General features: G+C 32.8%; 1 protein-coding gene across 6 annotated transcripts; it reads left to right on the top strand.

The window, feature by feature from the left end:
* Positions 1 to 16: 16 nt before the first annotated feature.
* Positions 17 to 27955, top strand: LOC111049524 (sprouty-related, EVH1 domain-containing protein 1). 6 transcript variants are annotated; one of them, XM_039423365.1, is made up of 7 exons: positions 19 to 648; positions 3468 to 3651; positions 7050 to 7224; positions 14512 to 14610; positions 18136 to 18209; positions 21308 to 21655; positions 23959 to 27955. In XM_039423365.1, the coding sequence occupies exons 1-7, from the start codon at positions 629 to 631 to the stop codon at positions 24265 to 24267; spliced, it is 1209 nt and encodes a 402-aa protein (XP_039279299.1). In that variant the 5' UTR covers positions 19 to 628; the 3' UTR covers positions 24268 to 27955. The 6 variants fall into 6 exon arrangements, with proteins under 6 accessions (XP_039279304.1, XP_039279299.1, XP_039279301.1 ...); XM_039423367.1 differs by having other exon boundaries at positions 23 to 648; positions 7056 to 7224; XM_039423366.1 differs by having other exon boundaries at positions 23 to 648; positions 7053 to 7224.
* Positions 27956 to 27995: the final 40 nt, after the last annotated feature.

Raw genomic sequence — 27995 nt, 5'->3', positions numbered from 1 at the left:
TCATCCTTGTAATACTGAATGAACAGTGAGGAATCGGCTAGACAAAGTGATAGCAAAGCCTATTTGTCATTCATATTTTGCTAGATATTGGGCCTAGCAAACACAAACTGCACGCAAGAGATGTACAATCATATTGTAGCATATTCATTTTATCTATATTTTCATTTAAAATGTTTAAGGTCATAGCATTATTTACTTGATAAATTTACACCCTCTAAAGAGATTGAAAATGTAATGAAAAAGTAAAATCCAAACTAGACAATAACAAATTGCTGTAGACTACTCTTTCAAATTAGTAAAGGTATACCTTCTCACTTTTCATTTGAAAACAGAAACAAACCCTTTGTAGAATCGGTTTGTAAGCTATGCTTGATCTTACTAAGTTCTTATCTGAGCAGACAACTTAATTTTGAAATGAATTTCAAGAAGCTTTTTTATGAATCGATGCACAATTTTTTATTCCATTGAATCCGTAGGCTGAACAGTCATGCGCTCTCCGAACGAATGAACGCGCATGTCGGCTTACTTCCTGCCTTGGCAAGTCGTGGTCCATGTATTTTATATGCCTCGAAAATGGTGGTAAAAAGAGTAAAATGGGGCATAAATAAGTTTCTTTACCTTGTGAACAATGACAGAGGCTTTTGAAGAGTAAGTACGAGTGATTATTTGATAAATTTGTCATTTGTTATTGTATGGGCGTAACTTTATTGAAATTGGGTCTTAGCCTATGGTGAGGGGTTGATGGTGTGGGAAGCTCACTAGCCTAGCCTACTTTTTACTGAGGTCACTAGGGCTTTTATCATCGATAATTCTCATCATTTCCAAATTCTAATCTTTAAAATATTTTAATGATCAATACTCGTGTCTTGGTATTGCCATTCCATTGCGTTATGTTGGCCTAATCAGATCATGTTATGGTTGGGTATTTTTGGTAATGTACCAGCTGTAGTCTTGTCAATCATAGCTTATTTGTTTCTATTCTATTTTCAAAAATAATATCAAATTGATTGTTTATCAATTGAAGAATTCTTCTCTGTGTGAAATAATGATATTAGGTGGTTTGGCATTAATCATTTCGTTACCCCTAGTGAATTCGCCTTTAATAAAAATATATAGGTTATAAGTTCTTATCTTTTTGATTCTTCATACCAATACCAAACTCATGTTGCTCCATGCATCCCCAATTCCAAACTATATTTGCTTATCAGCTATTGATCTTTCATTTTCGTTTGGCAAACTAGTACTGTATAGGTGTAGGCTAGTATACAAAAATGAATTGAGTGTCACCCATCTTGTAGGATGAATTAGGTATTGAATTCTTTGATTTTAAAATCTATCATCATGAAATCTGTGATACAACTCTCAGTCTACAGTATGATTAAAGAGAAAGATAAGACCAATGATTCTTAAAAACTGGAGCATCAAGAAACCTAACCTAACAAAATGACTGAATTATCGTTAGTAGAATTAGTAGGCCTACAATCTAGGATTTCTAAAAACCCACATTATGACTTTCTTGTTTATATTGCCAGAAAGTAGGTCATACTTATTTATTGTCAATCAATGGGTAGGCCAACTGTATTTCTCAAGGTAAAGTAAGGTTTGATAAAAGTCAACATTGACTTCATGGCCAAGCTTTTTAAATTGAAACAATTATTCGAAATTAATTAGAATAGAAGCAAGTAGAAGTCAGTTTGTCCAAAAATTGACTTCATGGCCAAGCTTTTTAAATTGGAACAATTATTCGAAATTAATTAGAATAGAAGCAAGTAGAAGTCAGTTTCTCCAAAAATTGACAATTCCGTCAATGATCGTTCACCCACCGATTTTTGGCCGAATTATTTCCTGTAATTGGCTGAGAATTAGTCAATGGCCGTTTGCACTTTTCCTTGAAGCTTTTTGATTGGCTGATTCTCGATACGTTAAACAAATCAGCCAATCTGAGAGCTTGCTGCCCCGTCCCGTCGTCGATGAATCTGTAAGTTAAAACGACCATTCGGAAGACAATATTTTGAGTATCGGTCAATTACCGTTTTTACACTTACCGATAGACGGCCGGCATATTATCCAAATTCAGAATTATCGTCCTCTAGATGAGAACCAACGGTTGGTGAAAATGAACAAAGGACAATACTTAGTGTCTTGAAAACTGCCAATAGCCCATGATGAAACCAGCACATCAGATCAAATAAGTTGCAACCCCTCAAGACTTAGTGGAAGTAAAGGCTTCTAAACAGTATGGCTGTGAATTATATTACTTTTCTTATGCCTCTTTCCTGTTATTTACCAGAACGAAAATTCATATTATTTATCCACAACACCTATAACCCGCAAGAGACTCGAAGTTGACAACCATAAATTTATTGAAATATTGACAATTTACTAAAGGTATAACAACTGAAACCAGTATCTCAATATTTTAATAATAACATCAATAAAATAACTTAAAATAACAATATTTGATACTGCAAAGAATGCGATCCTTCAATCAATATAGATAACTATCACATGTATTATTAACTTGAATATTTTTAGGATCATAACTACTCAAATTCAATACTACCATACCGTCACCTTTATTGTGAGGTCCACGTTATAATGGCAGTGGAGAAAGATAGGAGAACAGCATTGCCGATTGTTTGCCTTGCCACTGTATTCTATAGAGGATAGAATGCTGATATCGGTATATCTGATCTCATATTAAGGGCCGGTTGCACGAGAGCCTGTTAACTTTTAATCCCAATACCCAATCAGAAAAGCCTTCTCTGGTTCTCGTGGAAATCACTCGTGATTAAAATTTAACAGGATTTTGTCCCACCACGGCTAACTGCTCATTCTTGTTTAAAATAATCAATTATATTTTATTCCTCAAGAAATATACCTTTCAATTATTGAATCATGTATTTTTAGAATTGAGATTAAAAATTAATAGATTAATTCTATTTCTACATTGCTGGAATACGATATGGAGCTAGAAAAGAATAGCTCTATCTGCTTTGTCGAATGATAGACAAGGATTACAACACCAATTTCAATCAAATGCTGCCATTTTAAAGTGGACCTCACTTCAATAGGATGCCTTGGCATTAGAGGAATGGCATCGTCGCTCATGGAGGTTCAGTCAACTGGGCTCTTAACACAGGGAGGGACAGTCCCACACAAGGTGGGCTTATCTTGATAAACTCAAATCAGTGCATAAATCATATAAATTTATTTAAGCTACAGACAAGTCACAATGTGTTTCAATAATATTCATTCCAGACTTTTTTGGCTCATGCATGTCCTGTCGTGTACTTTCACATATACGCATTCAATGTGATCACACCCTAAAGATGATTCATCATGGTTGTGTGGTTTGCAGTGGACTGTACTCATTATTTAATATATGTGCACTGTAGTACACTAATACTTTCTTATGTTACTATATCAATTTAGTGAATAAAATTGATTGTGGTGTTGTTTTGCAGTGGAATCTACTTGGTTCGAGTTCGCGCACAGGTGATGACTCGCGATGACAGCACGGGGGGGTGGGTGCCGATGGGGGGAGGGGGGCTGTCCAATGTGTCAGTGCGCAAGCGCATAGTTCATCCAACTGATACAGACACCAAGCACGAGTATCTCATATTCGGCAAGCGAATTGCCGACACGTCAGTAAGTTGAATTTTCTATTCAATACTCATTCACCATTTATCACATTTATTCATAATATATCACAATACATATTCATTCATTTATGCACAAACAGTAATTTGAATCGTTCAACTTTTCTCGTATAAGTTGTTTCTTACTAATAGTCCAGTCAAGGAAAGGTTATAGAGGGAAAAGTTTGGAATACAAACCTGCAATTGACCCTGCAGTTCTGTTCAGGGTAGTAAGGAGGTAAACGTATCAAAAGTCCCCACCTCTAAGTGCTAAGGGGGTGGGGGTGGTTCAAAGGTACCATTTTTTGGTTTCTCGCACATAACTCGGAAACTATGTATCTTACGCACATAACTATTATAACCTATAGCCTACAAAATTAAAGCTTATAATATTGATCTCACAACATTTTCTGTATATTTTCTAGTTTTCGAGATATCCGCTCTTGAAAGTGTGACATTGAAAAAATACACGTTTGCCTACAATTTTTTTCTATTTTTGCTCTTATAAATTTTCAAAAATCGATGAGAAATATCCATGCTTATTATGAGGATGAAGGTGGTTTAAAAGTTGCATTTTCCGGCTTTTTGCTTCCGCGCTCATATCTTGAGAACAATGCGTTCAACCGACATAACTAACGATTCAAAAATGAAGCTTGATAAATTCTCTACACGTTTTGTTTAGTGGATTTTTGTGATATTCTCAACAGTTCCCGACATTTCCGCTCTTGAAGGTGTGCAATTGTTCAAATAACAGGTTTTTATGCAACCTTTTTATAATTATTCAACAATGCATCGTAAAAATGAATGCTTATTGTAGGAGCAATTAATTATCTTCGAAATGATGTATTATTTGATTATTCCAAGTTTTAATTTTATTGTTATAGCAACTTTAATGTAGGGGTGAAATTTTCAATGCTACAACAATTAAACATTTGACAATGAAATTTGAAGCGGGTGTCTGTGACACAATTTTTTACTATGCGGCTTATTTATTTGGACTAGTTGGTAGATAAACATAGCAAAAGTGCGCATCTTTATTCCCTCTGTTGAAGGTGTGGAACCGCTGAGTTGACACTAGTTGCAATATTGAAAATTTCACCCCCTACATTAAAGTTGCCATAACAATGAAATGAAAACTTGGAATAGTGAAGTAATACATCATTTCAAAGAGAATTCAATGCTCTACAAACTCATTCATTTTTACGATGCATTGTTGGAGAGTTATAAGCCCTGTTAAAGCAACAAATTACATAAAAATCTGTCTTTCAAACAATTGCACACCTTCAAGAGCGAATATCTTGGGAACTGTTGAGAATATCACAATAATCCACTGAAAAACTTGTAGAGAATTTATCAAGCTTCATTTTTGATTAGTTAGTTATGTCGATTGAACGCATTGTTCTCAAGATTTGAGAGCGGAAGAAAGAAGCTGAAAATGCAACTTTTAAACCACCCTCATCCCTTTAGCACATGAGTTAGGGATGGGGACTTTTGATATGTTCTCCTCCTAACTATTCTCAACAAAGCTACAAAGTCAAAAATTGTGTACAAAAAATTCCCTCCGAATTCAATTTGTAAATTGGTCTATTTTTGAAAAACTGGAGATTTCACACTCAACACTAAAGCTGCTGCAACAGTTGTAGGGAAATGCGTAAAAGTGTAAAATTAGACAGCAAATTGAAGAAAATTTAATGCTCTATGAGCTCATAATCAGCATGGATATTTCCCATCGATTTTCGAAAAGTTATAAGAGCAGAATTAGAAAAAAATTGGAGGTAAACGTGTTTTTTTTTTTCAAAAATTTCACACCTTCAAGAGCAGATATCTCGAAAACTAGGAAATATATAGAAAAAGTTGTGAGATGAATATTGTAGGAAATTATGTAGTAAGCTTTAATTTTGTATATAACAGTTATGTCCGTAAGATACATAGTTTTCGAGTTATATGCGAGAAACAAAAAAATTGTACCTTTGAACCACCCCCACCTTAGCACAAGCGGCAAGGGTGGGAACTTCCGTTATGCTTCGTTACCTCCTTACTACCCTAAACAGAACTGCGGGGTCAAAAATTGTCTTCCAAACTTTTCCTTCTATACCCTCTTTTGAGCATTCATTGCCTGGACTATAAGGCAAATTGTGTTGAATGTTGCTCGTGCAATCGTTTTGGCACTAACCGACAGTGCAGTCAACCACACGTTCTCTCAACTAGCCAAACCTATTCTAATGACTGGAAATAAACATTTAGTTGAACCATCTGGTTAGCTCTTGTAATAATTGCTAATCTAATAATTTACTAATCCCCGATCAGACAAGAAGTTAAATCAGCTGGTAAATTATCATTGTAAAATAAAGTTCATTAATCAATAATAAATAACAAATTATCACCGATCAGTCAGTAATTTCAGTACCATATTAGCGTATGCTCCCATTAGACTGAAAATTTCGATCAAAGGTTTAAAAATATATCAATTGATAGTGTTTCAAGTCCTTTATTAAACATACATGATATCAAAATTAAGAGTAGTTAATGCCGTTTTATAGAGTAGTTTTCTATAGAGTTATATAGTTTTTCGTATTGCTTTATAATATATTTTCATTTTGTATTTTCGAGCAAGTGAAATAGAAAGTGTTCTATTCTATTCTACAATATCTCCCAAAAAAGTTTAGTTAAAACCCATGAGAAATAGGTAACTTCTTTGACAGTGTGGTACCAGTCCAAAAGGTTTTTTAAAAGAATCTTCAATTTTGTTTATTAAAAAATAGATAACAGTCATATTCTGTGAAATTTATTTCATCTAACCTAACCTATGTTATTCTTGTTAACCTAACCGTGTTATTCTTATTTCGTATTGAATATTTCTTTTTTATATTTTCATTCAAGTAAATTTGAAGATGGATGGATTAATTCTATAAGGCGATAAAATTGAGAGGCTAGCACAAACCTCTCTATATATTATGAGCTTGCATATTGAACATTGATAGTCTAGTATTACTGTGGTAACCAACAGATTCAGAACATCCTAAAGGATCATGGCAGATATCTCTGCCGATAAAAAGCCATAAGAATAAAAAAAATAACCAACAGATCAAGCAATGATAGTCTTGCGTTTTATTTATGTTTCTCAGATGTGATTTGACATGAAAGGTTTTGGAGCTAAACGCTAAAGGCTTTGAAATGAAGTTTCATATAGATCTTACTAGGGGCTGTAAATTCCGCATAAACTAGAAACCAATATGAAAAACAAGCAGTATCGGCTAGACCAACAAAATTTTGTTTTTTCATTGATAAAGATTATTATTATTTTTAGTTCTTTTGTTTTACTTGTGATTGTTGACATAGTATGTATGTTTCTGTGCACAACACGCTTTTCATGATAACGCATTACCTTGAATTTTTGCGTTCTATCTGTTGAAGGTAGTGTTGAGCTGTGTAATTAAAAAGGATTTTGAGTATAATAAGGTGATGCCGACGTTTCACCACTGGAAGACGGGCGATAAGAAGTTCGGGCTGACCTTCCAGACGGCGGCCGACGCCCGCGCTTTCGACAAGGGCGTGCGGACGGCTGTTGAGGAACTGCTCGACGGTTAGACACATTTTCATTACCTAATTTTTGTTTATTGTCCACAATAAATGAATTACACTATGAACTGTATTACACTATAAATGAATTTACACTAAAAACACACTACGGCCCGTTTGCACATACGTCTTGTGTGTAGAGGGTTGTGTGGCAGAGAGAACCTGGAGTCCTAACTCCGCCCCAATGAAGGCATATAATCAATCAATCTTGGGGTATCCAGCTCCACAAGATGTCAAATTATCAGTCGATAACTTGATAAGGTTAAAAACTAGATAAACCCGATAAAAATCATCTCTGAAAGTTAAAGCCAGCTTAAATTCTATTAAATTTCGATGCGCAATAATGAAGTTGATATTCATCTTGGACCACTCCCATATTTAAGATTGACTCGGTAAGTCGTCGGTCACGGCTGCATAAAAACATGAGTCGTTTAGGTCACAAAATTGATCAGGTGCTAATCCAGACCTTAGGACCTTACCATTGATCAAGCTTTATTATTGTTGAGAATTTATTATTGATCGTATTGGTAAGATAATATGAAAATAGTAATATGAAGAACGCATGTATTTGATTTTTAAATGGGGTTTCCATCAATAGAGATTATAATATTGGTTGCTACCCTTTATTAAAGAATTGCAGAACTAATGACAGGTACTGTAAACATTATTTTGACCAAATTGATGTCCCATCATAGTACTTGTATATGAAAATTTATTCTAAGGTGGATACAGACTCTGCGCCACGCTCACGTGCATTTCACTTTTCATCAGCTGGTTCTAAGCTTATTTATCTGTATCTCACTGTTTCTGTACAAATTAATGTATCTAAAGTTTCCCATTTTCTATTGATATCTTTCGAATATACATGCGTTTAGTTTGAGTCACTCAACCACTCTATCTAACCTAATCACTTGTATGATCTACTGTTTACAAAAATCCAATTATTTCTCTGAATTATCCTTTTGAATGGTTTGAAATTGAATGCTCTCCCCGTCCTGGACTTGATCTAACTGATTTATTTACTTAACCAATAATTCCGTAATATTCACTTATGCATGTGAACCACAGCATGTAATTTACTGCTGATCTTAAGTTAGTCATGTTGGGGTATACAGAGACCGCTATTCTCTGATCTCAAATGAGCATTAATAATATTATTCTTTAACTCAATTATAAAGCAAACAAATAACTTAAATTTTGGTACATTATATCTAATCCGGGAGAGAAATAGTTTTTGCCTGTGCCTGTTGTTCCTTTCTCAATGAAACCTACGAGTTTTATTTTTAGATAATTTTTTTATTTTTAGTCGTATAAACTATCGTATTTACAAATATACCAATTAATGTACTGAAATATTAGTGATTATTATTATTCAACTCACAAATAATACAATTCAAGTACCAACTATACAAATATACCAATTAATGTACTGAAATATTAGTGATTATTATTATTCAACTCACAAATAATACAATTCAAGTACCAACAAAAATTAATTTTTCTAAAAAAGTTTTAAATAAGTAAAAACTCAAATTTTTCACATAGAATAAAAGGATTTATTTAGTACTTGTATGGAACTAAACTAATCGATTCCATTTTATCAGTTTAAATTGGATATGAAATAGTCATTAGAAAATTAAATATCTGTTTATTCTTCTTAGCATAGAGTCTTGATTTAAAACTTGTTTAAAACTGATTGATTTAATTGATTGTGTCAGTTTAATAGTTTAAAATTGGCTTTGGACTTGGAAGTATCTCGCACAAATATGGGAATCGGGAGAAGCTTATTACCATTACCACTTCTCTATTATTTATAACTTTTTTTATAGAAAACCAAATTAAACTTGAAAAAATCTGTAAAAAAATCTTTCAAAAATTCTGGTTATTGTTATGTTTTTTTGGTAATGCTTACGGATTATTTCACTGTGTGATTCAAAATATTAGTTTCTACGTTTGCACTGCTACCAAATTTCAATGAATGTCTTGAGAAATTAAGTACGGTATTCCATTCACTTTATGTTTGTTGCACTTTATATTAGTCTTCTATTCGCTTCTTTTTCGAGAAGCTTTTTACTCTTTTTAATTTTGTTCAATAGTGTACTGTGGAACTCAACTCCTCGGAATTTAGTGAGTCATAACTGTTTAGACAGTAGGCTACTTTGAAGCTATCGTCTTTCGCAAGGTTCATTGATTTTAAAGGTTGTCCGCTTAGGCTGTATCAGTTTTAAAATAGACCAGCTTTGGGGTGAATAAATTGTGGTATATGGCTTTTAATGTATTAAGTATTTATGGTATTTTTAAGTATTTAAGTATTTTTGGACCTTGCCTCTTCCTGATCTATATTAATGACTTTTGTAACCTTAATTTAATCAATGGGAAAATATTGTCATTTGCAGACGATGCAGTTTTAATTTTTCATGAAGAAAACTGGGCTAGCACATATGACTCAGCTGCTAGGGGACTGGGAGAAGTAAAAAAATGGCTTGATAGAAGAAAACTGACTCTGAATTTGTCCAAAACAAAATACATCTCTTTTTCCTTGAATATACAGAATCAGCCAGTTAATATGTCACTTGTTTTGCATTCTCCAAATTGTCTTAGTCATGTAGATTTAGGGTGTTCAGTTAATTGTAATAAAATAGAGAAGGTTAGCAGTATCAGATATCTTGGAGTAATGGTTGATCAGCATTTAAAGTGGGATGTACATTTGTCGCAGCTTACTACACGATCTAGAAAACTTATTTATTTATTTGTGAAATTACGTTCTGTTTTGCCTATGAAAGTCATGAAGATAGTGTATTATGCACTGGCACAGTCATTGCTCCAATATGGTATTGTGGGTTGGGGTTGTGCATATACAAATGTTCTAAAACCAGTAAAAACAATACAAAATTTAATATTAAAAATTATTCTGAAAAAGAATAGAATGTATTCAACAAGATTGGCTTTTTTGGAATTTTCAGTTCTACCGATTAGACAGATATACCTGAAACACATCATATTATATTATAAGAAGCTATCACTTTTTCATTTCATTAATAGAACGGATTGTGCTATTACAAGACGGGAGGAGTCAGGTCTGGTTGTTCCTAGATTATTGACTACTGCTGGTCAGCGTAGCTTCATATATTTATCTCCATTATTTTTTAATATTCTTCCAAGTAATTTGAGAGGTTTACTCGCCCAAAAAAACTTTGGACTACATTTGAAAAAGTATCTGGTTAGCTCTCATGGCTGGGATAGTGACGAGAATTTCTGGATTACATTAGTATAGTAATTATTCCAATTGAATAGATTTCATTTTGTACCACATCTTATATCATGTTATACACTGGGCTAGGCAATATCAGGTCATTATTATAATTTACAAATTTGTTGCATTCTAACACATATTGTATGTAAATATATTGATCTATTATAGCATCACTGATTTATCTTGTTTATTGAAAGGATTTGATTTTAGTTGTTAATGTATATACTGTAATGTTAATTAATAATAAGTAAGTAGTCAAAGTACGGCTGCTCCTTCCCCAAGCTCGAGCTTGCTCTTTTGGGGAAGTAGTTCCTTATGTTTATTTGTATTTCCTATTGATTCATTTTGTTGTTATATTTCTAAATTGTGAACTATTGTAATGCTTTTTCAAGGAATAAATTAATAAAAAAAATAAATGGTATTATGTATTAAAGTATATATGGCTTATTAATGGTGGTGTTATTGTTGAAGAATATTTAGTTATAAGGTATCGTGGCATGTAGTGAAACCACTATAGACAGGGTTACGGTTCTATGTGGATACAGATGATTGTCAACCTCTAATCAAAAATGTCATAGTCAATCTATAATATAGTAAAGGAAAGAATTGGCTTATACACGTACGGGATAGGAAATTTACGAATGACGCCTCATCACGTCTGAACTACTGGACTGATTAACTTGAAATTTTGCATATAGATTATTAATTAGTCCAGTCAAGGAAAGGTTCAGAACATTTCCTCCAAATTCCTTTGTCAATTGGTCTATTGTTGCAAAAATGGAGATTTCACACTCAACACTAAAGCTGCTGCAAAAGGTGTAGGGAAATTCGTAAAAGTGTGAAATTATATATAAAATTGAAGAGAATCTAATGCTCCATAAGCTCATAATCAACATGGATTTCTCCGATCGATTTTCAAAAAGTTATATGAGCAAAAATAGAAAAAAGTTGGTGGCAAACGTTTCTTTTAAAAAATGTCACACTTTCAAGAGCTGATATCTCAAAAACTAGAGGAGATATAAAGGAAGTTGTAGAATGAATATTGTAGGAAATTATGTAAGCTTTAATTTGTTATATGTCATTCAAGTCCCTAGGATACATAGTTTTTGAGTTTTATGCGAGAAACCAAAAAATGGTACCTCTAAACCACCCCACCCCCTTATTAGCACAGGGGGTAGGGGTGGGGACTTTTGATATGTTTACCTCCTTACTACCCTTAACAGAACTGTGGGGTAAAAAATTGTCTTTCAAACATTTCCCTCTATACCCTTTTTTGAGCATTCATTGTCTGGACTAAATGGTTATAGACCTATTTTGAATTCTTCAAGACTTCATAACGTCAAGTTTCCAGTTTGTCAAGTTTTTAATTAGACCCTTGCGGAGTACGGGTTACCTGCTAGTCTCAATATTTTCAATTCCATCTCAAATTAACTTCGACTTCATAAATTTTATCTATTATTTCCTCTTAAAATAGATTCCCATTTCCCTTTGAAGCTTCTTTTGTCAATTGTTTCTTTTCTCTGTAAATAATAGTAATGTTATCTATAAATGAGATGCTCATTTCTCAATTAATTATATATTTTTGGAACATTTAATTGTCAAAATTTAGGGTGGAATAGGTTTGGGCTAGGCCTGTTGTTACTTCCCAATTACTCTTATAAATTGTATATATATTGGGTTATAAAATGGATAAATAATATAATTTTCAATCACTTACATTATCAATTTTTGTTTATGGATGGAAAATCTAAAAGTTTACTTTCAATTTCACATGCTATCTGCTCTGGACTGGTTTAATGGTGAGTTCATTTATTCATTTATGAGACAATCACTTTTTAAAAGCCAGTACCTATAAATTTGCAATCTCAGTAATTTCTTAATTGGAAATTCAAATTAAGATGAACTGAAAATAGTCTGTATTAGGTGGAGTTTACTGAAACTTTTGGACAAAATATTCCAATAATTAAATTTTTACTATTTTTAAGGGATATTGGATAGAATTTATTTGCATTACAGTAAAATTCAATTTATTTAAAAAGAAAAATACAGAACTACATTGATGGAAGATGATTATTCTCTATTCAAACATAATTGAACAAAATACCTGATCTATTTTGATGAAAGAATTGAACATTATTATGAGGTATTATAATTAGCATACAATTTAATATGTTCAAATAATATTTATGGAAATTAAGATTGTCCAATGTTGCGAACATTATTGTAATAGAGGGTTGGAGAAAGGCTCCAAATCACTCCTGGCTATTGGAATTATAAATTTAAAAATAATATCAACAATATCAATAACAGAAAAATATTCTTATTCTATAATTATTAGGTACTGTATTTTTAAACAAATATTTCTTGAATTAAACTAGTCTTGGTTATAGCTCTCATTTATTTCTAAAAAAATCATTCTCTTCAAAGTAATTGATGAAATCATTTAGTAATTAATAGTTTTTACAGAGCTATTACGTTTTTGTTATTTATAGAAAATTACACAAGTAATTGTTATTTTATGACAGATAACAATAAATTAAATTTCTATCATTTTTAGCACTCTACAGAGCTACCTATTATCTCTTAGTTATCAAGTTCTTAAGAAAACAGAATATTTTTTGTAGATAGGTGTCCAATATAATATAGGCTGTTGGAATAATCTAATTTTCATTGGTTGAATATTGATGTTGCAGGTAGTAGACACATGCAATGTACCAAATGGACAATTAGTAGATTTTATTGTTAGCTTCAACGATGTGTATTAATAATCCGTTTTGTCATATACTAGGTATTATAATTTGAATTTGAGAAATCTACATATCAGTAAAGAAGTAAATGCATACAATTTTTCCAAACATGCCAACCTTTAGTTTTAGTACGGTAGTTGACAATTTCGAGCACTTGAACATTTGTTTTTGTCATTATAAAGTGAATTCTCAATTAATATTGAGTGGTCCTTAATCCCTTGAATATTATTTCTTGGGATATTGTAGTAGCCTACTTATCAAAATAATAACTCATTTCGATGTCTTCTTAGGACGGCCCACGAAATATTCATGAGTAATGAGACAGATTATTCAAGATTAGATCTCTGAATTTTGGGTACTTTTAAGATATTTTGGGTACTTTGAGGTATTGATCATTTTTATATTATTCCACTAAAATCAGGGTGGCAACCTTCCTTCTTAATAATTGAGTAATCTAGATCTTAGCACATTTTGTCAAATAACTACTATACCAAAGAACGTCCAACTTGTTTTATTCTCAGCTAACTTGACATCAAACTTGAACGATTTTATACAACAATTAGTAAATATAAAGAAAAATAAAAATCTCAGTACCCTTTTAAATTATTTTATCACAACATGTTTCAACATTCAAGTCTTCAAAATGGCATCAATGTTGAAACATGTTGTGATAAAATAATTCAAAAAGGGTACTGAGATTTTTATTTATATTACAAGTAGCCCTATACAGTAAAGAGATATACAATTAGTAAATTTGTGAACTACTAAATTTTAAAGTTTGTCTCGGTAATAAAACATCCTCATAATTTCCCATTAGAGCTTGAATTTCCTCTAATATTTTGATAAGTAGCCTTCAACATCTAGAAGTATTCTAATTGTGTTCCTATTGTTCCTTCTAACTGTGAAACTCATGGGTTATCTTGGTAGGATATCGGATATTGCTTCCTAATGCAACTTCAGTCTTGTTGGTCATTTATGGATCATCATTCATTTATTTATATTATCCTCCTTAAAGTTGAGAAAATGAGAAACGGTATACTCATTTAGGCTCCACTCCTTGATTAGTTGTATTAATGTCCACCAAATTCAATCTTCAATAAATAATCAAACAAACAAAGATGAAACTAATGTCTCTTGAACGAGAGTTTTGTTTGCCTTTTGAAACTTGCAAGGTGAAGAGTTTAGGACTCCCAATCATCTGGCCATCTCATCAGTTTAAGATGAACTCTAGTTGATTAGTTGGTATAGCTGGAACTGAACTCGTATATGACGTATTTCAGGAAACGTCTAGAACTACGTATTGTCAGGAACTGGATAAATCTGTTTCCGAAAACAGAATATTTCAATGAACCAGCTTTCTATCCCGCGGGCGTAACAAAGGACAGATTACGTGAGTTATTACTGACAATTACTCATTATTCGTCAGTCCGTACGGCTAATAAACTGTAATGATGTCACATCAAATATCTATCAATATATCATAATTGTTATCCTTTTTTTTGTTGATAAATATGTGCTCTTCATTTAGGTTGGCATTGGTTTTTATTTTCGACTAGCATCTGTCTTTGATGTTTGAAAACAATATACCTTTCTGTTATCATTTGTCAACATATTTATGGTTTGGAATCTACCAATATTTTTACAGTATTCAATACTTCAACTGAATTCAATTCAATACTTGAACTGTACCCGATACTTGATTCTTTTCTGGCTTGACACTTATTCTATGCATTAAACACTATCATAAAATGTGTGTGCTTAATCTATAACAGTATCTGTTATAGAATAGTATCCAATATTTTGAACATCATCTAATTCTTCAACAGAATCCATTAAGAAATATTTATCCAAACCCAAATTTTTCCAAAGTCCTGAGTTTTTCGGAAAGTCATGTAAGCAATTTTTGCATCTGATCCTCAAAAATGTTTATTTTATAGTTACAATAATGTTGAAACACCTCATTATAAACTATCCAAAATGATTACTCATCCAGACAAACTGTCATCTCCATGTCCACCTAAAAGATTCTGACCATAAGCAAAATTCTTACAGATGATGATAATTTTTTGATTTTGAACTAAATAGATGTATTTGAAATATTAGTATCATATCAGTTTCAAAGTTTTATCTAATATCAAGATGCTATTATTATTGGATACCTACTTTAAGAAATGGAGCAAAATTTCAACTTTGTCAGATAAATCCCTTAGACTTGATGTTTGTCTCAGTAGAACCATGTTTCAAAACACGATTCCACTCTCTTATGATAATATCTGCATGAACAATATTCTTTTGAGAAACAGTATTTGGGTTAAGCCTGTTGTCTTTCTCCCAACCATTCACTTCCATAGTTTGTTAATGCCCATAATATAGCTTATAATGCAAACTCGTCAAGTTAGATTAGTCTGAAGTTCAATTCCTGGTTTTAGTTTGATTTCATCATATCCCTCACATGAACTATTAGCCTTGGTGGAAGTCAACTGTGAGTGGAAAACACTCCTAATAGAGAGTCAACTTGAGGTCACTGCTACTTTAAAGTAGATACAGAGTAAGAGCTCCCTCATTCGCACTCAACTGGGTACTGATGCATGATTATCATTTTCCAGCTTCCAAATCATCAATAATAATTGCAGTAATTCTTCTCAAGCTATATTTTGCATGGTTTAGAAAAGTTGTATGCAATAAAAGTTGTTTTTTGTTTAAGACCAAGAGTTTTGAACGAAAATAAACTCTTGGTTTATGAACGAAATTATATCAATGATCTTAAAACTTGATTTAATTACTTACAGGTTATAATTCTATGATTTAACTAAATTTCAGTTTGGTAAAAAAGTAATATTATTTAGTTGGAGAATTTAGTTCTCTAGTTTCTTGGAGATACTAGAGCTAAGTAACTCTAACATTAAATGATATTCTGAAAAAAAATTCACCAGATTCAGTGGTTATAGAATTTAAATTTTGTACTTTTTGCACTATTTCCTCAAATCTACCGTTATTTTGTTTTGTATTAGAAACCCAACACTTTGTATGGTACACATTGTTGTCTGAGGAACAAGATAAGTTGTCGCTCACTCTCTCTCTCTATCGGACTTGGAAAAGGGAAAATTCGTAAGATGCATCAAATTGTATTTATCTCATTGTCTGCTGTTCTTCTTTCAGTCATCTGAATATTTTTCTCCTTGTTTGACATTTTTATCGTTTTCATTCAAAGGCTTCTCAACAATTTGTTGTTCCATTGTTCTCCTACTTTTTTTGGTTGTCTATTTTTGTTGATTGTTTGAGTTTGTTCATTCATTCATTGAGCATCATCCAGAGAATGATTGTATCCACTGCTATGTTTGAAACTACCCTCAAAGTAATGTTTGATGATTCATGTGTTTTAATTGGTGTTGTTATTTTATTTTGTGTCTCAGGTTTGATAAAAATGGTTCCTTGTACTGGACAAATCTTTTTTCGTTACTGGTTTTCAGTATTCAAGAATCATGAAACGTTATTTGTTCTCAGATTCAATTTTTAAAACAAATTTTGTTGAGTTTATTTTAAGTAGATTGAAAATTATGAGTGAAAACTTATTATGAACTGTGTCATACGGCATTACCTGAATTCGGGAGAAAAAAAGCACAAGTTTTGCCTTATTATTGCTCTTCTAATGTTATTTATATTGTTATTTGTGCAAATAAACAGATGAATATAGAAAAAAGGATTAACAATAATTTATGTAAATATTGTTGAGTCTCTTTTCTCCATACTGACTGTTTAATTAATTCTATATGGGTTGTACAAATATTTTGACAATAAAAAGGTTTCAAACTATTTCTTTAAACCGTTCAAATTCAGCTAATGATGCAACCCTTTAACTTTTCTCCTCAACTGTACAATGATTATATAAGTAAAGATTCGTTTTATGAATAGTTCACCTTTACTCCTCCAATATTCAATACAATAATTCAAATCTACAATTTTTTTTAGATTCCGGCCTACAAAATTTATTATTATATATGAGTCATAAAGTTTAACTCACATTTTAACATACTGGTTATTGCTGATTATATATTTCTCCGGTTTAATAATGAACTTGGAACTGTTTTTATTGCTCCAATAAGCTTGTAAATGTATTGTTTTGTGTGTACCCTTCATCCCTCCTCAATTCCTTCATATTTTTCTCTCTCCCTTTTTCTGGCTATTCATCTACTTTCTTCTACAGTTGTTGAATGGCTATTCAACCGGCTATTCTATTTGAATATCTCTTGTAAAATTTCCTGGTAGTAATTGTTTTTGTTATCTATGGAATGTGTTGTGAATAAATGTTGTACTGTTTCGTTTCAATAAGCTGTAATTGATATCCATTAATTTGTTTTATTATTTTATTGTCTACAGTCAGTTTTTTATGATTTATTTGAGTTTGTGAAGTATGATTTCAATATTATATACCTATATATATATTCTTTATTATTATTATTGATATTTTTAAAAGAACAGTGACGTAATAATCAACTTTTTCATAGTATTTCAGTTATTTGTTAAATACTCATTACTCAATAATGTTTCAGTAATACTAGGTCTATTGTTTTCACAGAAAGCTGAATTAGATTTAACTTCGCATTGAATTTTGGTCTTTTAACTACTGATTATTTCTGTCGACTTGATTTGTTTATCAAACTATTAAACATATTTGCCAAAATCGTACTTCAATCTTGACGTTGAAGTTGAGTATCAAGAAGAATAATAATATTGATCTGCAGTCGTTTTATTTTAACACAAATTTGTTACCAATCGAATTCATGTCACTGACTCCTGCAACTTATTGCAAGGCAATTATTCTCTTTTAGTTCATTTAAAATATCACTAGGCAGTGTAATAATGTTAACATTTCACAGTGACTATGAACATTATTAATTTTGTTTTCTATTTTCAGGTCTGGCCGTGACTCTTCCACCTCAAAAATTTCATCCTCTTCCAGACGATGTTGGAGACGATGATGTTTTCATGGTGAGCTCAACAACTTTTATGCAGCATTAGCGAAAATAGTATCAAATATTCTGAAGTCATAATATGTTTTATATTAATATTATATATTATATTATTTAACATATTCCTAATAATGTTGTATTTTGGAAAATAAAAATAAAGTTTTTATTAATGTAATTGCTTCCTACGGTTCTAACAATTTTTCTTTCCCAGGATTTTTATTTATTTTTCCATTATTTCATTATTTCTCTAGTTCATATAAATGTATATATTCTCGAATTCTTCTTAATCTATTTTCCTAGAATTGTATTATACTTTTTGGTTTCTACAAATAACTTCCGTAATGTTCAATCCTTTCAATTCGTTTTCTGTAAATAGACAAAAAGTTTCTGTTGAAACAAATTTCATTGAGGCTTCTGTCTCTTGCAAAGGTCAAAATAGTTTAATTTTAAGATTAGGTAACTCGGCTAATAGCTTATTATTATTATTATTATTAGCCGTCAAGCTCCCAGATGGAAGACGCTGAGCAAAATTTGGTTCATTTTTTGTTTTTCTTGTTCTTTTTATCAATCCACCAGTTTTTCATTTTCAGTGAGAACTCCGCTTTCCTTGCTTCACTCCATTTTGTTCCCACTCTTGGCACAGTCATCTCTGGTTTAACTTCCCATTTTTCAACCTTTTCTCTGAAACTGTTCCTGTTGTATATTTCATCATTGTTAATGTTAGCAAGTATTAAGTCCTTCTTGACGTTTTTCATCCATGCACCTCCATTACTAAGGGTTGCTACATATGTTACTATTCTTTTTGTAAGTCTGTGATCTGGAAGCCTCATTATGTGACCATAAAATTTAAGGCGCCTTTTCCTGATGTCTGCTTCTATGTTAGAGTATTCTTCAACTTTGGCTGTTTTCTGTAGTCTATAACCATCTTCGGTCTTTCTTGGTCCAAGTATTTTTCTAATTATCTTCCTTTCTTCTTTTTTCAAATTTTCAGTATCTGTTTTTCTGCTAAGTGTTAGGGTCTCGCTGGCATACAACATTGTTGGCTTGATTACTGCGTTATAATGTTTGATTTTGGTATTGATAGACATACATCTCTTATTATAAATAAGATAATAGCTAAGCTTAATATTATTATTATTATTATTATTATTATTAGCGTATGGCTTTGAATGGTGGGGAGACCCAAGGGTAGTTCCACCTCGCCGTATATAGTCCAAAGTTCCCTAATGGGAAATCGGACACTAAGGTTATAGTAAGCACAATACTTTAAATTTACACTTTTCACTTCGGAATAAAGTTTATTTTGATGTTAAAAAGTCCAGACATATACAAAACTGAAACAAAACACAAAACCACTAACAGCTTAATAGCTAATAGCTCATGAAGTACCTTAGTCATAGCTCTGACTTTACATATTGTTTTTGTTAGTTTTGAATTATTTTCATTTATATAAATAGAATTAGAAGATAATATTTCATTATGTATTTTAGTTTATTATTTATTCAAAATTACTGTACTGATTTGTTGAGTTCATTCATTTTTGTTTGTAAATTGTCAGTGCGATGAATAAATTTCAATTTCCAATTAATTCTTATTTTTTTGTTGTGGAATGAAAGCATCAGTTTGAATACCAGTGAGTTCTGTTTGTGAATAAGGTCCAACCAAATTTACCACATATCAGTATCAGTAAACGTTCCCGGTACCGTAAGAATATTTCCATAAGTTCTGATTGAACTAATAGTCACACTTGTTCGGCCGGACCGAATAGTCAGTCGCATTAGAACTAATGTGAATAATATTTCCACTGTACTGGACTCGTTCACAGCTACTGACTGATATGTAGCAATTCACATTTAGTCTGGCCTCTAATGTAACGTTTCACATTTGCGATTCGTAGTTACTTACCTTGATACGTAGTATCGGACATGTTTAAACTTTACATTAATGGCCAACGAATCGGACATGAGAAACGTTACATTAGTGACCAGCCTAAGGGCCAAACCACACGAGGCGTTTTATCAGTTGGCACGACAGGACAGGAGCTCTTCGTTTGGCTAATTGGGTTGGCGTATCGAGTGAGCTTCTTGTCCTATTGTGCCGACTGGAAAAACGCCTCGTGTGGCTTGGACCTAACTCTTCTCCCTTCTATTGTGATACTCTTCAATTTATAAACAATGTAGGACACTTAAAATAAATTATGTATATTTTGATTTTGTATTGAAGTTGATTCAAGAATTTGTTAATTATTAACGATTTTCAAAACAAATTTACTGTCTTACAAAAACATTTGTAAATTGTATATTAAGCGAGCAATTCCTGTATATGGTTATCTAGTTAAGTATGTCCAACAGATCTCGAAAACGGCTCTAACAATTTTCACGAAGTTTCGAACATAGTAGGTTTATGATATAAAAATTCGATTGCACTAGGTCTCATCCTTGGGAAAACTTGCTGAAGGACATGAAAAGGATAATAATTATTCATCCTTGGAAAAACATATGATATTTCGTCGTCTGTCGATAACAGAAGATGCGTGGGCCTGTGTGGGAGATCAGCTGTGTAATCAATCAGCTTATCTCACAAGAAATATCTATACATTTTAATAGACTTGATCAAAATAATCTGATTTGTTGACATGACATTGTATATCTTTCTAAATTAGAGTATAATAATATTCAGAGTTAATAATTATTTTACGGTTTTAAGTGATTAGTGAGTGTTATTTTGATATTCAATTTGGTTTGTAAACAATCTAAATTAGAACTTTTCTGTTTTAAAATATTTGGACTGAAAATTGGACCTGAATTCAAGTGTATGGAACATAACCTACTTTCTGGACTATTCAAATCAAAGTGTTTAAATCAAAATTCAGGGAAGAAACAGTTTTGGGCTGTGCCTGTTAGTCCTTCCCCAATCATTTTGAAGAATTGTGTTCTGTTTATCAATAATTAAATAACGAGCGAAGCTCGGTGCCCCGATATTTTATTTATAAACACTGTACAATATCGATGTTTTATTTGAAGTTGAGTGAATGTGATTGTTGAAATTGATGTATATTTTGATATTGTATTTGAAGTTGATTGAATAAATTGTTTGATAATTGGATTTGGTTTGCAGACGCTGAACTTGCCAGTGGAACGCGGCGACTCGCGTTCGTCGTCCGACTCGTCGTCGGGCCGTCACCACGCACCCGTGCCGCCTCCGCACCACCACCTGCCGCCCCCACCGCCGCTGCCGCCCCCGCACTCGCTGTCGTCCCTGGCGCCCGCCCCCGGTGACGAGTCGTACTCGTACGTGCAGCTGACCGGCCACGACTACACGTATCCGGTGTCGGTGTTCGACCAGCATCACCACGACGCCAAGAAGGCCAGCGTCATCCAGCCGACGCAGCCGCACATGCCGCCGAAACGCAGTCGCCGCTGCCGGCACTGTCAGCAGATATATACTAGCGACACCAATCTCAAGGTAACACACCTCGACATGTCAACTCAATACATTTCCTCTTCAATGATATAGCTCAATCATTAGAATAAAAAGCTAACTAGATCAAATAAATTTTATTTAAATCCAAAAAATAGGGATGGTCAGCTATTTCAATTCATCAAGCACCCATTTTGACTATTCTTGAGATTCTGTAACAAATGGGAAATCGGTTGAGCAACTCAGTCATCAAGTTTCACGGCATCAAGTTTTTGTTGCAGGCTAATTCAGTCAGCTCAGCTACACCGTTTCACACTGGTTATGGATTAGTGATAATAGGTTAGGGAGAAGTTAGTTGAAGGTTAGGTTAGGTAAGAGTTAGATTTCTGCTTTCAAATGGCAATATTCTGTATTATATGATAATTCGAATTCAAATTTCATTTATTGCCCCAGACACATTTTATAAAATATTGTACAGACACTGTCAATATACATAAAAATCACACAACTTAACTCTAAACATAAAAAATTATCACATCATTCTATACTGTCCAATCTAATGCAAAAATACTGTTCTAAACTATAAAACATTTTGGAATATGGGATAGTAATCTGGGGTGGAGCTTTTGACACTCATGTAAATAATTTATTCATCACCCAAAAATTTATTATTAGAACAATATTAAATAAACATAGACTTTATTCAACTAATCTAGTATTTCACGAATTTAACGTTTTGACTTTGAGATAACTCTACTTGAAAAATTTAACAAAATATATTATTAAGTATAGACAATTTTTTTATGATAAATGAGTCTCATTACAATTTTAGACCAAATACTATCAATAAATACGAAGTTTATTCTGCAAAATTTACACTAGTTAAGAGACAGTTGATATATTTAAGCAGCAAGTTTATAAATGTATTACCTTTTAATTTAACACATATAACTAGAGATACCAGTAATGATATAAAAAATTGGATAATTGCAAACTATTCCACTTCAATAGAAAACCTTATTTAAATTAAAATTCATTGTATCCCTTATAATTTATTTACTTTTCTCTTTTCTTCATTCTCAGAAATGACTCAATGATGAGGATTTTTTTTTAAATAGTTTATTCTTTTGCTGGTGATGCCATATATAATACGTAAAGAGATATTTATGATTTTGATTTTGTATTATTATTGTTCATCATATTTGATTTGCTCTTTATTTGTGATTGTTTTTTTAAATGGCGAAATAAATGATTTGATTCAATTTCAATAAAAAAACACATTTCTTCAACAGGAACTTTTTTATGTTCTGTTTGTATTCCTTCTAATTCTCTAATATCTAATGGTAGGTGGTTATAAAATCTGATTGCCCAGACCTTAAAACTAGTACGACTTGATCTATAATATTATAGTATAATTCATTTCGGATGTTTAATCGATTCCGTGTAATGAGAGTGGAAATTAATATGACTAGAAAATAAATGTAAGTTGGACTTCACAAACAACCGTTGTGCTTCACAAATTGTGCTTCTAGAATTAAATATATGGTACTGTATTCACTGGACTTTCTGAAAGCAACAGACTGATTCTTGTTCAATTGAGATCGATGAAGTGGATGTCACCAAAGTATAATAGGTCTTAATAAACTGCTCCACTAAAGCGGTCCATAGACTCTCAATATTATTGTGCAATATAGACTATAGTACCTACTTATAACATCAGGCGATACCACTGTAATAAACACGTAGATAGTGATGTAAGTACTATATTGAAAACAATAAAAGTTATCAAGCAACCTTTCGTTTTATCACAACACAACGAGTTTCAACTCTTCAGCAGACTTGAAGTGCAATTTAGGAGTTGAAACTAGTTTTGTTGTGATGAAATGAAAGGGTGCTTGAAAACTATAATTGTTTTTCAATAATAGTACTTACATATAACATCAATATCTAAGTGTTTATTACAGATGTATCGCCTGATGTTATAAGTAGGTACTATATTGTATAATAATATCGAGCGTCTACGGGCCGCATTAGTTGAGCAGTTTATGAAGGCCTATTATACTTTAGTGACATCCACTTCATCGATCTCAATTGAACAAGAATCAGTCTGTTGCTTTCAGAAAGTCCAGTGGATCCAGTACAATATATTTAATTCTATAATTATCAAATAATAAAGAATATTGCCATTCGAAAGCAGGAAACTAACCCTTCCCTAACCCATGTTTACCCTGTTTCAATAATTTCAGTAGTCCTAAAAAGAAAAGTGAGTATGTACTATATTGTAAAATAGTATTGAGCGTCTATTTCGTGCTGTAGAATTATATTTATGTTGATTTGCTATGTTGTAGGGCGCTTGCCGATACGCGCCGGACCCGATTCGCGAGACGATCGACCGCGTGGCGTGCATCGCGTGCGCACGCTGCTGCCTGGTGTACCCCGAGGGCAGAGGCGCTGGTGGAGGGAGGGGCGCTACGGCCGCGCACCCTTGCGACTGTGACTGCGACGGAGACGCGGGCGCGTGCGGCCGTCGCTGGTTGGCGCTGGCGCTGTTGTCGCTGCTGGTGCCCTGTTTGTGGTGTTATCCGCCGCTGCGCGCCTGTCACCTGTGCGGCATCGCATGCGGCATGTGTGGCGCCACTCATCGGCCCGACTCCTAACCACCAGCCGACGCAAACGCATTCGCAAACGATAAGTGCTAGTCTAGTCAACGCCAACGCCAACGTTGCTGCGGCTCCTCCCAACGAACTCAAAGTGGAGTGATCGTGTTCGATAAGGATAGTGTGTTCTACATAACTCACCAAAGTGGTCGTGAATTGGAGTTTACGTTCTCTAGAGATAACAATAGTTTTCTAACTCTCCAAAGTGATGATGAATTGCAGTTGACATTCTCTAGAGAATGTCTCTAAAAGGGTGGAGGTTAAGAATGTCTCTAATAGGATGGGCAGGAGGTTAATGACTCTTTGAGAGAACATGATTCAAAGTGAACCGTTCGGTATAGATAACAATGTTGCTCTAATTCGTCAAAGTGATAATGAATTGGAGTTGATGTTCTTCAGAGAATAGGGAGAGTAAAAATTTGATGACTCTGAGAGAAGATCATCTGTATTTTTGCTTAGATTGGTAATGAATCTAATTCATCAGAGTTGAGGTTTTTTAGAGAAAGTCTCCAATAGGGAGAGTAAGAGGTTAATGACCTCTGAGTGAATATGATTGGAAGCTAATTGTTTGCTAGAGATGACGTTCCTAGAGGAAGTTTTCTGCTTAAGTTGGTAATGAATCCAATTCATCAGAGTTGAGGTTTCGAGAATGTCTCTAATAGGGTGGGAAGCAGGTTAATGAGAATAGTGTTCTAACTCACCAAAGCGATCATGAATATTGAAGTTGACATTCTCTAGATATAAAAATATTTCTTAAGAAAGTGGTCATAAATTATTGTATTTGACATTTTCTAGAGAATTTCTTCAATAATAGGGTGGGTAAAAGTTATGTCTTTTGAGTAATCATGATCTGTATTGAATTGTCAGCTTAAGTTGGTAATGAATCTAATTCATCAGTGTTGAGGTTTTCTAGAGAACGTCTTTAATAGAGTGTGTAAGAGGTGAATGACTCTTTGAGTGAACATGGTCTGTATTGAACCGTTTTTTAAGGTTGGTAATGAATCTAATTCATCATAGTTAAAATTTTCTAAAGAATCTCTGAACATCATTTGAAGTGAACAGTTTTCTAGAGGTAACAATATTGCGCCAACTCAACAAAGTGAGCATGAATTGGGTTTAACGTTTGCTACGTTTAATTAATCAGAATTGAGGTTTTCAAGAGAATATCTGAACATGATTTGAAGTGAACCGTTTTATAGAGATAGCAATATTGCTCTAATTAACCAAATTTATAATGAATTGGAGTAAACGTTTTCTAGAGAGTGTCTCTGATTGACATGAGTGAATATGATGTAATATGTAATCAAGTGTACAGTTTCGTTAGAAAGTATAGCGGCCCTAATTAACACAAATGAAAATGAGTTGTTTCGAAATATGTTTGTGTTAAGACTAATATATGAAGTGAACCTTTTACTTTCAATGGCTCTAATTTACAGAAATGAACAGTTTTCTAGAGAGTATAACTGCTTTCAGTCGAAAGATTAGAATGTTTTGAAGTGAACGAACAGAGTGGGAATGGATTTTATAACGGCTCTAATTGAGAGAAGTGAACCATTTCCTGGTGAGAATATTGGCTTTAATTAACAGAAGTTAACTATTTTATTGATAGAATAACGGCTCTAAGTGAACTGGTTTCTAGACAGAAGAATGGCTCTAATTTTCAGAAGTGAAGCGGCTTCAAAAAAGAATAGAATTTGTCCAGTTTTGAGAGATCTACAAAAAACATCAAGTCAGGCCTATCATAATTTCAAATTAATCGATTCAGAGGAAAGAGGGGAAGAATACATGAAAGAATGAGGAAGGTAATTTTTTAATATTCATCGAGAAAAATAGTTGAAATATGTAAAATCTGATTAAATGTTGATAGTGTAAAAGCAATTTTTAAATCGATGAGTGATTAAATTGGAATAATTTTAAGAGGATTTGGAAAGTAGACAAGGACATAATGCAGAGAAGATACTTGTGTTGATGCTTTGTAACTTGTAGGATCGGATCTGTGAAACTTGTGCATATACTTTCTAGGATTTGTTCTCAATTATCGGCCTTATGGTAATCTTGTTGAAGCTTTGTATAGGAATTAGCCGATCTAACTCGCCAATAATATTCTGAAGAGACATGGTCAGCATTCAAATCATACCAATCACACTATCACTACTCATACATGTTTAAAATTATGTAAATATACAGTACCTACACATGCTTGAATCTTTATGAGTCACACTAGCAAATTCATATCCATTGTTTTGTTTGGGACGTTCTCTGTTATTGTTATAATATATACGCGTTCATTATTGTGCTAAAATGACGTCGAATAACTATTTGCAGTATAGATGTTGTAAGAATAACGGCTATGTAAGATACAATAGTATTTTATTCTGTAAATACAACTGATTTCTTGCCGTGGTGAGGGATGGAGTTAGCTCTTCAACTTAAACCAACTGATTGTCGAAAAGTACTGATTTTTTTTAGCCAGTGTGTGTACATTTTTATTGTGGCTTGTGTAGAGAAGTGAACGAACACAGTGTTGCCAGGGTTTTACTAGAAATGAACCTGATATATGTATTGTATCCTTGTATGTGCTACCGCTGCTTGTATAACTATCACATTTATTTGTTTTGAAAACATAGTTTCTTGTTTAACAAGCTTTTTCTATGATGGTCTCATGATTCAATCAGCTACGCATTTTTGTGTTTCAATGGATTTGTCTAGTGCGCGTCGAATAGTATAATGCAGAACTAAGCTAGCTATGCATGGGCGTTTGTGATTCAGTAAGATTTCCATTAACAACTCGTCATAGAATTATACCGGAATGTAGATCACTACATTCTATATATATATATATTCTTCTGAATGTAGATCACTACATTCTATTTATCATATTTGTTTACATTCATATTATTATTAAAGCTAATAGTATTGCTAGTGTTGGAAACAAGGCTGTTTATGCAAATGCTATTATACAAATTGAAAATAATGTAAATAATCTTAAACTTGCCAAAGTTAACAACAGCATTAAAAAAGTACCTTTAGTGGTTCATTGCCTACTAATATTTTATTTTATAAAGGAAAAATAAGATACATATTGTCAATTCTTTATTTTTTGTCGGACACTTTAAAATAGTCGTGTGGTTACGGTTTTCAAGTACAGTGTATTACTGATATTCCACTTGTGCTAAAATATAATACTATACGATTATTATTGTTGAATGTGATCCGTATTTGGTGTATAACCAACTGTACTTGTAAAATGTATTTTACTCCTAGCGGTCAAAAATAGGAGTGTCATCAGAATAGGAGTATTATCATTTTTGTATGTTGTAAAAAAGTTGCAAAAATTTGAATGTTGTGATAGTATATGAAGTGTAAGGAATGGTATTGTGGATTGTTACCAACGTTATCAATTCGGATAACTGTTGAAGAAGCATTTCAGTTTGATAAAAATTTGGAAAAGTCTTAACTTTGAATGTTGTGATAGTAAACTGTGAAAGGAATGGTATTGTGAATTGTTAACGGTATTAATACCGGATGGTCATTGATTTGGATAACTGATGCATCTTGATATTGCTAAACATGACTTAACGCCAATGAAAAATGTTTGCTATGATTATTATTTATGTGAGTGTGGTAATCAATGCATCGGTACAGTTTCAAAGTACTGGTCAAGAGTAAGTTCAGCGGCGTTAAAGAACCAATATTATTCTATCTTCCACGGCTCAGGAAGATACAAA

The sequence above is a fragment of the Nilaparvata lugens genome, chromosome 3 (assembly GCF_014356525.2).
Source record: "Nilaparvata lugens isolate BPH chromosome 3, ASM1435652v1, whole genome shotgun sequence".
Taxonomy (NCBI): Eukaryota; Metazoa; Arthropoda; class Insecta; order Hemiptera; family Delphacidae; genus Nilaparvata; species Nilaparvata lugens.
The sequence above is the reverse complement of the archived record's forward strand: the minus strand, read 5'-3'. Positions and strand labels throughout refer to the sequence as shown.